Source organism: Drosophila kikkawai, unplaced genomic scaffold, assembly GCF_030179895.1.
Source record: "Drosophila kikkawai strain 14028-0561.14 unplaced genomic scaffold, DkikHiC1v2 scaffold_176, whole genome shotgun sequence".
Taxonomy (NCBI): domain Eukaryota; kingdom Metazoa; phylum Arthropoda; class Insecta; order Diptera; family Drosophilidae; genus Drosophila; species Drosophila kikkawai.
This window is the reverse complement of record NW_027222511.1, coordinates 54,176-69,000: the sequence shown is the minus strand read 5'-3', so window position 1 is coordinate 69,000 and position 14,825 is coordinate 54,176. Positions and strand designations below refer to the sequence as shown.

General features: G+C 43.4%; 3 protein-coding genes and 2 long non-coding RNA genes across 9 annotated transcripts; 3 read left to right on the top strand and 2 right to left on the bottom strand.

Moving 5' to 3' along the window:
* Positions 1-42: 42 nt before the first annotated feature.
* LOC138929365 (uncharacterized) lies at positions 43-3,679 on the top strand. Of its 2 annotated transcripts, XM_070288811.1 has the most exons (3): positions 43-615; positions 688-2,062; positions 2,167-2,700. In XM_070288811.1, exons 1-2 carry the CDS (start codon positions 303-305, stop codon positions 1,446-1,448), a joined length of 1,074 nt encoding a protein of 357 aa, XP_070144912.1. In that variant the 5' UTR covers positions 43-302; the 3' UTR covers positions 1,449-2,062; positions 2,167-2,700. The 2 variants fall into 2 exon arrangements, with proteins under 2 accessions (XP_070144912.1, XP_070144911.1); XM_070288810.1 differs by lacking the exon at positions 43-615 and having other exon boundaries at positions 1,462-2,062; positions 2,167-3,679.
* A 626-nt stretch (positions 3,680-4,305) lies between these two features.
* LOC138929360 (uncharacterized) lies at positions 4,306-4,925 on the bottom strand. 2 transcript variants are annotated; one of them, XR_011445736.1, is made up of 3 exons: positions 4,720-4,925; positions 4,485-4,662; positions 4,306-4,384 (listed from the first exon to the last, which is right to left on the bottom strand). It is a non-coding gene; the product is annotated as an uncharacterized lncRNA (long non-coding RNA). The 2 variants fall into 2 exon arrangements; XR_011445735.1 differs by having other exon boundaries at positions 4,307-4,384; positions 4,713-4,925.
* Positions 4,926-8,719: 3,794 nt separating this feature from the next.
* On the top strand, positions 8,720-10,432 carry LOC121502057 (uncharacterized). Its single transcript, XM_041774701.2, has 2 exons — positions 8,720-9,487; positions 9,560-10,432. Exons 1-2 carry the CDS (start codon positions 9,175-9,177, stop codon positions 10,318-10,320), a joined length of 1,074 nt encoding a protein of 357 aa, XP_041630635.2. The 5' UTR covers positions 8,720-9,174; the 3' UTR covers positions 10,321-10,432.
* A 34-nt stretch (positions 10,433-10,466) lies between these two features.
* LOC121502099 (uncharacterized) lies at positions 10,467-12,549 on the top strand. Of its 2 annotated transcripts, none has more exons than XM_070288803.1 (2): positions 10,467-10,934; positions 11,038-12,549. In XM_070288803.1, exon 2 carries the CDS (start codon positions 11,063-11,065, stop codon positions 12,323-12,325), a length of 1,263 nt encoding a protein of 420 aa, XP_070144904.1. In that variant the 5' UTR covers positions 10,467-10,934; positions 11,038-11,062; the 3' UTR covers positions 12,326-12,549. The 2 variants fall into 2 exon arrangements, with proteins under 2 accessions (XP_070144904.1, XP_041630832.2); XM_041774898.2 differs by having other exon boundaries at positions 10,467-10,984.
* Positions 12,550-13,177: 628 nt separating this feature from the next.
* Positions 13,178-13,797, bottom strand: LOC138929359 (uncharacterized). Of its 2 annotated transcripts, none has more exons than XR_011445733.1 (3): positions 13,585-13,797; positions 13,357-13,534; positions 13,178-13,256 (listed from the first exon to the last, which is right to left on the bottom strand). It is a non-coding gene; the product is annotated as an uncharacterized lncRNA (long non-coding RNA). The 2 variants fall into 2 exon arrangements; XR_011445734.1 differs by having other exon boundaries at positions 13,592-13,797.
* Positions 13,798-14,825: the final 1,028 nt, after the last annotated feature.

The window sequence follows — 14,825 nt, the reverse complement described above, 5'->3', positions numbered from 1 at the left end:
ACCTTCTGAGACTACTCTGTGCTCTCTATAACCAAATTTCACTCATAAGTCGAAATAGAGAGCGAACACAATCCTGGGTAATCGCTCACTAATTCCCCCTAGAGCGAACACATAAACAACACATAAACAACACATAAGCAACATACATCGCCTCCGAACATGTATGCGCGCACGCTCAAACCAAAAACTCTCTCCCCACACTGACTCACCATACTAAATCCATCCCTCGCACCCGCGGAACCAGTAGTTCACTCCGGAACCTATCAAAAGAAACCAGCACGAAGCAGCCATAAACAGGCAAAATGGAAAATAAACCAAAAAAGACAATCACCAAGAAGAAAACGTCAGGAAATCAATCAACAACAATTACGGCTACATCCACCCTGCTGCAGTTCTACGCGAAACACACACAGGAGATGAAAAAATTAGCAAAACCAGTGCAAAGTCCGGCATCAAGAAAACACGAACCTCATGATTCGGAATTAGAGGTGGACACCGACATTGACGTAGAAAACGACGAGGTCGGCCAAGCGATAAATGACCACCTCACAACTGGAACCATGCAGCTCCCTGATAAATTCTGTGAAAAAGCAGCCAATATAACAGAGACAAACCGTGAGTTACAAACTCAACAGGCATTACTGTTGGAAAAAACCCTCAGGAGCGTCATCCCTACTAACTCAACAGCACCACCGACACCAATCTTGGGAGCTGGCAACTCAGTAGAAGAGACAACATCCGATGCAGCCTCACGTGCCACAACATCTAAGCCACAGCCACGGACGCCCACTCCCAACCGCAACCTGTTCCCTGATGAGCTGAATGAAACTGCCACTCAACAAGAAGCCTCTGGCAAGTCCAACCAAACTACAGAACCGGAACCATTCCAATTACCTGGATTCCAGCTTCCACAACCGGAACAAGATGACAATGAGAGTATCATCTCCATTTCCTCATCCATCTCCTCATCCACTCAGAACACTGCTGCCCTTAACCCGGACATGCGCAAAATCCTTAAGGAACTTGGCGTAAGCGCCACCATATGCCAAAAAATCGCCGAAACAATGGCCGCCAACTATAGCGAAAATGAGGAGGATAATAATAACGCCAAAGGTGGCACCCACACTGATGAGAACACTGCCCCTGCTAGCGGAAAATCAGATCCCAAACCAAGAGCAAAGAAACAAATTCGCGGAGGAAGCAGCAGCAAGGGACATCGACCAGCCACCCCCTCCGCCTCCGCTTCCACTTCCACTCGTCCCACTCTGCCCACCTGCAACTGTAGCAGCACACGGAAAATCCTGATGGAAAACACTGAGAAACTAGCCTCCATGCTCGAAGTGGTGGCCACCAAACTCGAGAATATGGCCGCTGACACTAAAATTACAAATATTATAACAAAACCTATCCCTAATAAGAGCTCCATGCTCTCAGATGAAGATGAATGAACTACTACTAAGAAAACAAACTGTCATAACCAGCTGTCACTCCCATCTACACTTTAAGTTACTGAAAATTAAATAAAATAAACAATAAATTCCAAAACACCTCCAAATAACACACCACCTTAAATTTTTACACTATGAAACCCGCAAATACTGAAACATAAGAAAATCCAATAAACTAACGAAAGAAACTACACTGCACAAACATCACGCCACCCCCTAGGGAAATTAAACTCTAACAACTAAATCACAAAATAAAATAAAACAAAACTCTTTAATCGGATCTCAACCAACATAAAAATAAAAATAAATAATTACTAAATTACACGAAAAGCGATAACGAAGGTATTTTTCCCTCCTAACAACTCTGGCCACACTAAAAAAAGAAGAAGACAGAAGCGTGGGCAAATTTGCAAATTTAAACAAAATAAGAATAATTTTACAAATCTCCAGCAACAAAACGCATTCCAAGGCACCACAACGGTTCAGAATAATTCTATACACCAGTGAGCACCTGCCCTAAGTGCTACCAAAGCCAACAACCAAATAATACACAGAAGGCGGACGCCAGAAGCACCAAGCCCTACTGACTCAGGATAAATTCTTCCAATTAAACGGTAAAAAACCATTCCCACCAGCTACTAGGGAGAGGCTTAGCATGAATCATAGTGAGGACCTGTAATTCTATAGCACCCGTCACTGACCCAGAAAAACATTTCAGGAATCTCCATACCACGCTTCTGCAAATGAAACATGCTGCCGCAGCTAAAGCCACTGAAGCTGAGCACCTTCCAGCATATCTGGCTGCATTAGACCCGCCTGGAATGAGCATAAGGGAAAGACATCACTATAGACCGGAGAACAACAGAGATCCTAGACTCAATAAGAAAACAGGAATAAATAACGCCATATGCTCCCAATCAACAACGCAAACTGAGGCACAACCAATAACACAACCAGTTGAAATGGATAATTACAAGGGAAAAGAAAATAAGAAGGTCAGAGATTGCACCACCCCTCAATTTGATCCCACCATAATTCCCAAAGTGGAAGATACCCCCACCAAGTCAAGAGGAACAGAACTAGAAAGACTGCTACTGACCTCTCCCACTCCTTTCAACAAGAGCGCGAATCTGTTAATCATGCAGTCACTACAAGCCACGTATAACTCTGGAGGCGGTAATGGAAACACCAGAAAGCAACTCTTCAATGACAGTGATGACGACAGCGAGAGCAACATACCTTTGCAGCAGCTGGTCTCTGGCAAGAGAATCAGAGGGCAAAACCTAAAGCGCCTCAAACCCTTGAAGTCGGCAAACAGGCCCTACACCAGAAGAATCACGGGAGCGATCAAAACAACTGTCTCCTACGCGGACAAACAGAGGCGCTCTAGATCTCGGGCACCCAGAACTTCGGAGGAGCTTGATCTGGCAAACCCTATAGTTTACGATGACAACAACAATAACAATGATAGCCTCTGCTCCCTCAGTCTCACGGCGGGCAACCTTCCATTGGCCCACGGCAGTGACATAACAACAAACGAAATGAGGAAGAATAAAGAGGAGGATATGCCCTGCTGCTCAAGCAGCCTAAACCAACATGCCATAAGCCCAACACTAACAAATGAAAATGCTATCACAATCCAGGCCCAGGAGACCCAAATGCTGCGCACTGCCGAGGAATCGGAACAGAAGAAGAACAAGGAGCCACCCACCGTTTCCTCACGACGCCAAAGGGCGACTGTACCAGCTAGGCCAACTCACCGAGGAGTTCATCTGAAAACGAAAGCAGCCCGTGCAGCTACTGGATCCCAACGCAAGAAGCTGAGCACACCCAAAGTGCACCATTGTGGATGCGGCATCGGTAACAATGATGAGGTCATGCTCGACAACATAAAAAAAGCCAACAAGGCCATCATCAAGATAATAGAATCTATAGGCAAAATACACAGACAATGCAGAGAAACTAATGACAATATTGAAATTAACTATCTAAGAAACCCCCAATAGAAATGGGAATCAGTAAAACCAATGAAAATGCTCTTTAATTTACTGACTTAAACATTTAGCATAAGAAACAAGCTTCATTAATCTTAACGAACTTATCAGTTCATTATATATTATGCCCAAAATACATATCTGTTTTTGAATAAACCTCTTTATGTTTAAAACTAAGGGAAATACAATAATAAAACCCTATACTTGCTGTGCAAGACACCTTATCTCACTATGTAAAAGAAACATACATACATACATAAATATAAAACAAAATCAATAAACGAACACGTCAGCCTTATTCAAATATTACTCAATCTACGCCTAACTAAGGGAGGGAAGCCTTCACGGCACTTGAAACAAATAATGCTAGAAGCAGCTAGTAATGAATAACAGAAACTACACCAATACATCTGGAAAGCATACTTAGCAAAACTAGAACATAGCCAGCAGCGCTAAGTGCAAACAGTAGCAGGAATAACAATATCCAGAAACAACCTGAACATTAATATGCCCTATGGCTGCCTAGAATAAGCTGCCTGGACAAGAACTAAAACCTGCTCCAGATGACAGAATTAAATAATACAAACAGCCAATTAACATACTTACTATAAAATGCAGAAATGACAGCACAAAATCGGAAACCAAACAAAGAAATACCCCGACAACCCACAAATCCCCTTCTCCTGCGTAATTCATTATAACCAAAATAGGAAATCAAGATATAAATCACAATTATTATTAAAAATTTATATTAACCAAATACCACATCTCCCTTGCAGAAGAATACTAAATGCCATATAACATACTACTTTGATATCCAACAGCATGACACATACGCCTCTAGAAAGCAGACTTTGCCAGGACACCAGCATCCAGATAGAGCCAAATCCAAACAGACTGAGACTCTATGGCTCAAACAAATTACATGCACCTGCGCGAAGCCTGAAATTAAAAAGCAAATAATAATAAGTTCTCTCTAACCACCAGATTGAGGGGCAAAACGCCTACCAAACCTCAAGCCTCCATTGGAACGCTAACTTACGCCAATCCATCCTTAAAGGCCTTGCACCTCCTTATTGGACGCTGCTGCGCATCCCGACTGTTGCACTGGACTGGGATTGACATCTTTTAGGGCACGCTCACCATGTGACGAAACAACCCAGCGACTTGCGTCCCACTCCCGTGTGGTGGTTGTGTGATGCCCAGCGACGACCACAAACCTGGAAAAGGCAAAGATATGAGTTCCTGTTGCACTGCACCTGCATCCTACCGGGCACTTCGCAACATCCAGTCCCATATGAGCGGCAGCAGCGATATTTTGGCTGTCCAATGGTACCAACTGGAACTCCCTGAAACACCAAACAGAGGGCGAATTAACAAGACACATACTGCAAAACAATTGATTGCACAACTCAGCAGTTAAGTCTGTGCGTGACCTGCCCTTAAGGCCAGAACAAATGCCAAACATCCTGACATGCTCCCTGCAATACCACAACCTTTGATGACTGCCAAAATATCACTCAAATGTACACCTGGAGACAATCAGAACACAGCCAACATAGCTAAATATTAAGCTAAATAACACTCATCGAACATGCCTGTGCGATACCTGCCATATGGCCGAACCAAAGCCAAGATGCTAACACTGATGCTGAAAATTAAAAATAACAAACATCAGACCCCCACACCTATCCCATACTCACCCAGTCCCTCCCCCATATAACTTGCAAAGTACTCATACATTCCTTAACTCAACAGATTAACCATCACCACTGCAAATACGACCAGTTAATCAACAAGCCTCCACTGGATTGCTACCTATGCCAACCTGCTCTGAAAGGCTCCTTACCTCCCTACTGGACGCTGCCGTGCATTCCAACTGCTCCACTGGACTGGGATAGGCATCTTTTACATGCAGATAAAGGACGTACGCTGATGGCTGCATACCTTAAAATGGCAGAGACATGTAAAGCAGCCGCCTTGCACCATGCGACACACAGACCAACCCCCACCTAGCCCTAGCTGCCACGAGCTGCCAACTGCGTAGGCGATCGCGCAGCTCGCATGGCTACCGAGCAACAACAACTGATATGGGTCACCAACTGCGTAGCGCCTGCGTGACCCATACTGCAACTGAGTCAGCGCACCTGATGAGATGACAAGCGACCACCTGGAGCTTTAGCCAAAACCCCCACCCCTATGCTACATACAATAATGAATAAACCTAAAGCCTACGACAAAGTACTGCGAAATCAGGATTAGCAAACCTGCCTGTGGAATGCCCCAGACCTGCTGCTGCCCCAACGGATCTATGCAAGCTCCATACACACTGCCAACCCTGATGCAGCAACACAACAGTAGACCAAAAGGTCCAATATTATGCTGCAATGCTACAGGCGCGCCTCACCATCTCGGGCCGCCAGCAGCGTATGCGAATGAGTGGCTCGAGCCTGTAGCAAAATGCAAGCCAGCACATAGCCAATTCAGAAGAATAAATATGGACTAAAGGATGCGAGCCGCTAACCGCGTAGCGACCTTGTGGCTTGCCCTCCATAGAGCCTGCATGTCTGTACCCACGATGCCTCAGCCACATGGTTGATCACTGGAAAGCAGGGCTACCAAACATGCCCCGGGAACTGCACTAGACCTGATGCTGGATCAACAGTTCTATACAAGCCCTGTGGACTCTGGAAACCCTGCTGCAACAGTACAACAGCAAGCTGAAGACGAGATGCAAATCACAACCATCTGTAGCCCCTAACTGCGTAGCAAACTTGGGGCTACCATTACTAACGCCTCCTGAAATAAGGAACTGGCCCACCAACAAGGAGATGCTCCCCTAGAAGTCTTCGCAATCTGCCCAAAAGACGAGGCGCTGAGATACTAGCTATAAATAACTAACCCTATATTATAGCTAATTGCAAATGCAAAACCTTAAGCCTACCCCCAAACTAAACCTAAACACCAAGCAATGTTATTGCAAAGTATGGAGCGCCACATCTTGCTTACCGGCAACTTGAACCTCCATGCTCAACATCAGTATCCTATCCTTCCCCACCCCCCCATACCCCAACTAGTCCGACTAAAAAGAATCAGCTGAAAAAGCAACACTAAAATCCATATAAACTGCCCTCCAAGGTAAACTAAATTCATAAATCCCATACCCACCAAGAACCAATCGATACAAACACACACACACATACACAAACCCACAACTGACTGTTCATGCTACAACGAATACAAAATTACACCGCTACACTCAACCAACCTACCAATAAGAGACTAAGACTGCAACAACAGTAATACTTGAATTAACTAAACAACAATACCTAAAATGATAACGACCAAAACAGTCAAGACTATAGTTACCTAAACATACGCAACTAAACAGTAAACAATGACTAATAGTCAACTAACAACCTGAAGCATAAAACATACAACTTAAAAACTAAATCAATAATTTAAAAAAAAAAACCTAAGACTCTGCACATAACTCCTAAAAATAACTCTTGCCTTGCTAACAGCTGCGATAACCACAAAATCTCAACCTAAACTGGACCAGCTCCACCTTGGGGAAGCTGGAGAGTTATAAATTATTCGTTGGCAATTTTAAACCTCCAGCCCCCGAGGCACTGTAGCAACTCACCCCTCGCATCGTAGCAAACTCACTCCTTAAAGACCAAGTTATAAAAACAGTACTAAATTTTACTCAACATACACACCCATACCGTTAACAAGATTCAAATCAACAACCAATCAAAACAGAAACAAAACATAAACTTAAAGTTAAAATTTAAACTAAATCGCTAAACTCATAACCATAAACGTAACTCTTGCCCTGCATATTGCTACGATAACTAAAAATAAACAACTATCTCGGACTAGCTCCCTCTTGGGGAAGCACGGAGAGCTCAGGTTGTTCGTTGGCAACCTTGAGCCTCTTTGCCCCTGAGGCTCCATAAACCCACCCCCTCCCCCACCCCCCCACCCACACCCACAATACATCTTAAAGAGTAAGCTGCAAAAGCAATGTCTCCATGATTAAATGTACCCTCTAGTCTAAGTGAACTCGGCATAAAAAAGCCAACATGTAAACACAGAGGGAACAGCGCTGTAAGCTGAGCTTAACAAATGTTAAGCTTAACTTACAGCGCTGTACCCCTCTCCCAAAATCTCACCAATACTAACGTCCCAGACTACCACACTCTATGGCCCATTATTGTATAAGGCTCTTGTACCCGACCTAAAGCTGTACATGTAAATCCCATTATTTTACGCAACAGAATAAATAAGCTGCCCTCTCACTTTTGAAGGCATAGCTAGATTTGAGTTGGCATATACGCTACTCCAAACAAAAGAATAAATAAGCTGCCCTCTCACTTTTGAAGGCATAGCTAGATTTGAGTTGGCACATACGCTACTCCAAACAAAAAACAAAAAAAACAAAAAAAAGTGCTCCGTGAATTTTATTTCAATGTCGTTTCAAAGTTAAATCAATGTCATGTCAAAGTGAAGTCAAAGTTAATAAATTGTAATATGCCATAACACAAAGTGAATATGTGCTAAAATGCTTAGTTAACATACTTAACTAGCCAAATTATGCTACTACGGTCGCTATCGAATCATTATTGAATAATCCTGTGCGGAACTGCAGAAGTCAAAGTATTGCTATTCAATGTCTGGAAGAAAATCTTAAACCAAGCTTTTAATAAGCATTAAACAGTCAACGCATATAAAACGATCAATAAATAAAACAATAAACTTTTAATTTTAACTTTTATCTAACATAAGTCAACAAATTAAAAAAGGCAAATTATAGAGCATGGTGCGCAGACTTAACACGATTCATGCGGCCAACTAAACCTAACCTATAAACGGTCTGAACTAATAAGCCAATAAATGAACTGGAAACTAACAAACTGATAAACAATAAAACAACAGTAACTAACAAATAAACAAAGCCAATGAAACAATAAACTTAATAAATTAAAACTAATAGCCCTCAAAGACAAACTAAACAAAATAAACCTTAAAATGGCTTAACCTGAACAATAACTACAGGACCATACTGCCATGTAATCAGCCGCTGATGCTCTGCACGGAAAACAGATAAGTCATACCCGCTAATTAATCTACCTGAAAACCCAAACTTCTAAATTACATAACATAAAACTCTCTCCTTCCCTCATAAATTCTGCAATCTACACAAGCTATGCCACAAATTTCTAATAAAATGAGCATAATCAAATAACTTGCAATTAAAAAGCTGTATAACCATGTAAAAAAATAAAGGAAAAGAAAGGATTACCATACAGACAACTTCCCTCTAATATTATCATCTCACATTTATCCCTTTCTTCCCACTCCTTACACATACTGACGCACGTACGAAGCAAAACCTAAAACAAACACATAAACCAACATGAACTCACCTTCTGAGACTACTCTGTGCTCTCTATAACCAAATTTCACTCATAAGTCGAAATAGAGAGCGAACACAATCCTGGGTAATCGCTCACTAATTCCCCCTAGAGCGAACACATAAACAACACATAAACAACACATAAGCAACATACATCGCCTCCGAACATGTATGCGCGCACGCTCAAACCAAAAACTCTCTCCCCACACTGACTCACCATACTAAATCCATCCCTCGCACCCGCGGAACCAGTAGTTCACTCCGGAACCTATCAAAAGAAACCAGCACGAAGCAGCCATAAACAGGCAAAATGGAAAATAAACCAAAAAAGACAATCACCAAGAAGAAAACGTCAGGAAATCAATCAACAACAATTACGGCTACATCCACCCTGCTGCAGTTCTACGCGAAACACACACAGGAGATGAAAAAATTAGCAAAACCAGTGCAAAGTCCGGCATCAAGAAAACACGAACCTCATGATTCGGAATTAGAGGTGGACACCGACATTGACGTAGAAAACGACGAGGTCGGCCAAGCGATAAATGACCACCTCACAACTGGAACCATGCAGCTCCCTGATAAATTCTGTGAAAAAGCAGCCAATATAACAGAGACAAACCGTGAGTTACAAACTCAACAGGCATTACTGTTGGAAAAAACCCTCAGGAGCGTCATCCCTACTAACTCAACAGCACCACCGACACCAATCTTGGGAGCTGGCAACTCAGTAGAAGAGACAACATCCGATGCAGCCTCACGTGCCACAACATCTAAGCCACAGCCACGGACGCCCACTCCCAACCGCAACCTGTTCCCTGATGAGCTGAATGAAACTGCCACTCAACAAGAAGCCTCTGGCAAGTCCAACCAAACTACAGAACCGGAACCATTCCAATTACCTGGATTCCAGCTTCCACAACCGGAACAAGATGACAATGAGAGTATCATCTCCATTTCCTCATCCATCTCCTCATCCACTCAGAACACTGCTGCCCTTAACCCGGACATGCGCAAAATCCTTAAGGAACTTGGCGTAAGCGCCACCATATGCCAAAAAATCGCCGAAACAATGGCCGCCAACTATAGCGAAAATGAGGAGGATAATAATAACGCCAAAGGTGGCACCCACACTGATGAGAACACTGCCCCTGCTAGCGGAAAATCAGATCCCAAACCAAGAGCAAAGAAACAAATTCGCGGAGGAAGCAGCAGCAAGGGACATCGACCAGCCACCCCCTCCGCCTCCGCTTCCACTTCCACTCGTCCCACTCTGCCCACCTGCAACTGTAGCAGCACACGGAAAATCCTGATGGAAAACACTGAGAAACTAGCCTCCATGCTCGAAGTGGTGGCCACCAAACTCGAGAATATGGCCGCTGACACTAAAATTACAAATATTATAACAAAACCTATCCCTAATAAGAGCTCCATGCTCTCAGATGAAGATGAATGAACTACTACTAAGAAAACAAACTGTCATAACCAGCTGTCACTCCCATCTACACTTTAAGTTACTGAAAATTAAATAAAATAAACAATAAATTCCAAAACACCTCCAAATAACACACCACCTTAAATTTGTACACTATGAAACCCGCAAATACTGAAACATAAGAAAATCCAATAAACTAACGAAAGAAACTACACTGCACAAACATCACGCCACCCCCTAGGGAAATTAAACTCTAACAACTAAATCACAAAATAAAATAAAACAAAACTCTTTAATCGGATCTCAACCAACATAAAAATAAAAATAAATAATTACTAAATTACACGAAAAGCGATAACGAAGGTATTTTTCCCTCCTAACAACTCTGGCCACACTAAAAAAAGAAGAAGACAGAAGCGTGGGCAAATTTGCAAATTTAAACAAAATAAGAATAATTTTACAAATCTCCAGCAACAAAACGCATTCCAAGGCACCACAACGGTTCAGAATAATTCTATACACCAGTGAGCACCTGCCCTAAGTGCTACCAAAGCCAACAACCAAATAATACACAGAAGGCGGACGCCAGAAGCACCAAGCCCTACTGACTCAGGATAAATTCTTCCAATTAAACGGTAAAAACCATTCCCACCAGCTACTAGGGAGAGGCTTAGCATGAATCATAGTGAGGACCTGTAATTCTATAGCACCCGTCACTGACCCAGAAAAACATTTCAGGAATCTCCATACCACGCTTCTGCAAATGAAACATGCTGCCGCAGCTAAAGCCACTGAAGCTGAGCACCTTCCAGCATATCTGGCTGCATTAGACCCGCCTGGAATGAGCATAAGGGAAAGACATCACTATAGACCGGAGAACAACAGAGATCCTAGACTCAATAAGAAAACAGGAATAAATAACGCCATATGCTCCCAATCAACAACGCAAACTGAGGCACAACCAATAACACAACCAGTTGAAATGGATAATTACAAGGGAAAAGAAAATAAGAAGGTCAGAGATTGCACCACCCCTCAATTTGATCCCACCATAATTCCCAAAGTGGAAGATACCCCCACCAAGTCAAGAGGAACAGAACTAGAAAGACTGCTACTGACCTCTCCCACTCCTTTCAACAAGAGCGCGAATCTGTTAATCATGCAGTCACTACAAGCCACGTATAACTCTGGAGGCGGTAATGGAAACACCAGAAAGCAACTCTTCAATGACAGTGATGACGACAGCGAGAGCAACATACCTTTGCAGCAGCTGGTCTCTGGCAAGAGAATCAGAGGGCAAAACCTAAAGCGCCTCAAACCCTTGAAGTCGGCAAACAGGCCCTACACCAGAAGAATCACGGGAGCGATCAAAACAACTGTCTCCTACGCGGACAAACAGAGGCGCTCTAGATCTCGGGCACCCAGAACTTCGGAGGAGCTTGATCTGGCAAACCCTATAGTTTACGATGACAACAACAATAACAATGATAGCCTCTGCTCCCTCAGTCTCACGGCGGGCAACCTTCCATTGGCCCACGGCAGTGACATAACAACAAACGAAATGAGGAAGAATAAAGAGGAGGATATGCCCTGCTGCTCAAGCAGCCTAAACCAACATGCCATAAGCCCAACACTAACAAATGAAAATGCTATCACAATCCAGGCCCAGGAGACCCAAATGCTGCGCACTGCCGAGGAATCGGAACAGAAGAAGAACAAGGAGCCACCCACCGTTTCCTCACGACGCCAAAGGGCGACTGTACCAGCTAGGCCAACTCACCGAGGAGTTCATCTGAAAACGAAAGCAGCCCGTGCAGCTACTGGATCCCAACGCAAGAAGCTGAGCACACCCAAAGTGCACCATTGTGGATGCGGCATCGGTAACAATGATGAGGTCATGCTCGACAACATAAAAAAAGCCAACAAGGCCATCATCAAGATAATAGAATCTATAGGCAAAATACACAGACAATGCAGAGAAACTAATGACAATATTGAAATTAACTATCTAAGAAACCCCCAATAGAAATGGGAATCAGTAAAACCAATGAAAATGCTCTTTAATTTACTGACTTAAACATTTAGCATAAGAAACAAGCTTCATTAATCTTAACGAACTTATCAGTTCATTATATATTATGCCCAAAATACATATCTGTTTTTGAATAAACCTCTTTATGTTTAAAACTAAGGGAAATACAATAATAAAACCCTATACTTGCTGTGCAAGACACCTTATCTCACTATGTAAAAGAAACATACATACATACATAAATATAAAACAAAATCAATAAACGAACACGTCAGCCTTATTCAAATATTACTCAATCTACGCCTAACTAAGGGAGGGAAGCCTTCACGGCACTTGAAACAAATAATGCTAGAAGCAGCTAGTAATGAATAACAGAAACTACACCAATACATCTGGAAAGCATACTTAGCAAAACTAGAACATAGCCAGCAGCGCTAAGTGCAAACAGTAGCAGGAATAACAATATCCAGAAACAACCTGAACATTAATATGCCCTATGGCTGCCTAGAATAAGCTGCCTGGACAAGAACTAAAACCTGCTCCAGATGACAGAATTAAATAATACAAACAGCCAATTAACATACTTACTATAAAATGCAGAAATGACAGCACAAAATCGGAAACCAAACAAAGAAATACCCCGACAACCCACAAATCCCCTTCTCCTGCGTAATTCATTATAACCAAAATAGGAAATCAAGATATAAATCACAATTATTATTAAAAAATTTATATTAACCAAATACCACATCTCCCTTGCAGAAGAATACTAAATGCCATATAACATACTACTTTGATATCCAACAGCATGACACATACGCCTCTAGAAAGCAGACTTTGCCAGGACACCAGCATCCAGATAGAGCCAAATCCAAACAGACTGAGACTCTATGGCTCAAACAAATTACATGCACCTGCGCGAAGCCTGAAATTAAAAAGCAAATAATAATAAGTTCTCTCTAACCACCAGATTGAGGGGCAAAACGCCTACCAAACCTCAAGCCTCCATTGGAACGCTAACTTACGCCAATCCATCCTTAAAGGCCTTGCACCTCCTTATTGGACGCTGCTGCGCATCCCGACTGTTGCACTGGACTGGGATTGACATCTTTTAGGGCACGCTCACCATGTGACGAAACAACCCAGCGACTTGCGTCCCACTCCCGTGTGGTGGTTGTGTGATGCCCAGCGACGACCACAAACCTGGAAAAGGCAAAGATATGAGTTCCTGTTGCACTGCACCTGCATCCTACCGGGCACTTCGCAACATCCAGTCCCATATGAGCGGCAGCAGCGATATTTTGGCTGTCCAATGGTACCAACTGGAACTCCCTGAAACACCAAACAGAGGGCGAATTAACAAGACACATACTGCAAAACAATTGATTGCACAACTCAGCAGTTAAGTCTGTGCGTGACCTGCCCTTAAGGCCAGAACAAATGCCAAACATCCTGACATGCTCCCTGCAATACCACAACCTTTGATGACTGCCAAAATATCACTCAAATGTACACCTGGAGACAATCAGAACACAGCCAACATAGCTAAATATTAAGCTAAATAACACTCATCGAACATGCCTGTGCGATACCTGCCATATGGCCGAACCAAAGCCAAGATGCTAACACTGATGCTGAAAATTAAAAATAACAAACATCAGACCCCCACACCTATCCCATACTCACCCAGTCCCTCCCCCATATAACTTGCAAAGTACTCATACATTCCTTAACTCAACAGATTAACCATCACCACTGCAAATACGACCAGTTAATCAACAAGCCTCCACTGGATTGCTACCTATGCCAACCTGCTCTGAAAGGCTCCTTACCTCCCTACTGGACGCTGCCGTGCATTCCAACTGCTCCACTGGACTGGGATAGGCATCTTTTACATGCAGATAAAGGACGTACGCTGATGGCTGCATACCTTAAAATGGCAGAGACATGTAAAGCAGCCGCCTTGCACCATGCGACACACAGACCAACCCCCACCTAGCCCTAGCTGCCACGAGCTGCCAACTGCGTAGGCGATCGCGCAGCTCGCATGGCTACCGAGCAACAACAACTGATATGGGTCACCAACTGCGTAGCGCCTGCGTGACCCATACTGCAACTGAGTCAGCGCACCTGATGAGATGACAAGCGACCACCTGGAGCTTTAGCCAAAACCCCCACCCCTATGCTACATACAATAATGAATAAACCTAAAGCCTACGACAAAGTACTGCGAAATCAGGATTAGCAAACCTGCCTGTGGAATGCCCCAGACCTGCTGCTGCCCCAACGGATCTATGCAAGCTCCATACACACTGCCAACCCTGATGCAGCAACACAACAGTAGACCAAAAGGTCCAATATTATGCTGCAATGCTACAGGCGCGCCTCACCATCTCGGGCCGCCAGCAGCGTATGCGAATGAGTGGCTCGAGCCTGTAGCAAAATGCAAGCCAGCACATAGCCAATTCAGAAGAATAAATATGGACTAAAGGAT

What these genes read in the sequence shown, in the direction of transcription:
- LOC138929365 (XM_070288810.1), top strand. Translation starts at nt 2,192, where the DNA reads ATGAAACATGCTGCCGCAGCTAAAGCCACTGAAGCTGAGCACCTTCCA.
- LOC121502057 (XM_041774701.2), top strand. Translation starts at nt 9,175, where the DNA reads ATGGAAAATAAACCAAAAAAGACAATCACCAAGAAGAAAACGTCAGGA. An exon ending in CAATATAACAGAGACAAACC is followed by an intron (nt 9,488 to 9,559) that starts GTGAGTTACAAA and finishes CTAACTCAACAG; the next exon opens with CACCACCGACACCAATCTTG.
- LOC121502099 (XM_070288803.1), top strand. Translation starts at nt 11,063, where the DNA reads ATGAAACATGCTGCCGCAGCTAAAGCCACTGAAGCTGAGCACCTTCCA.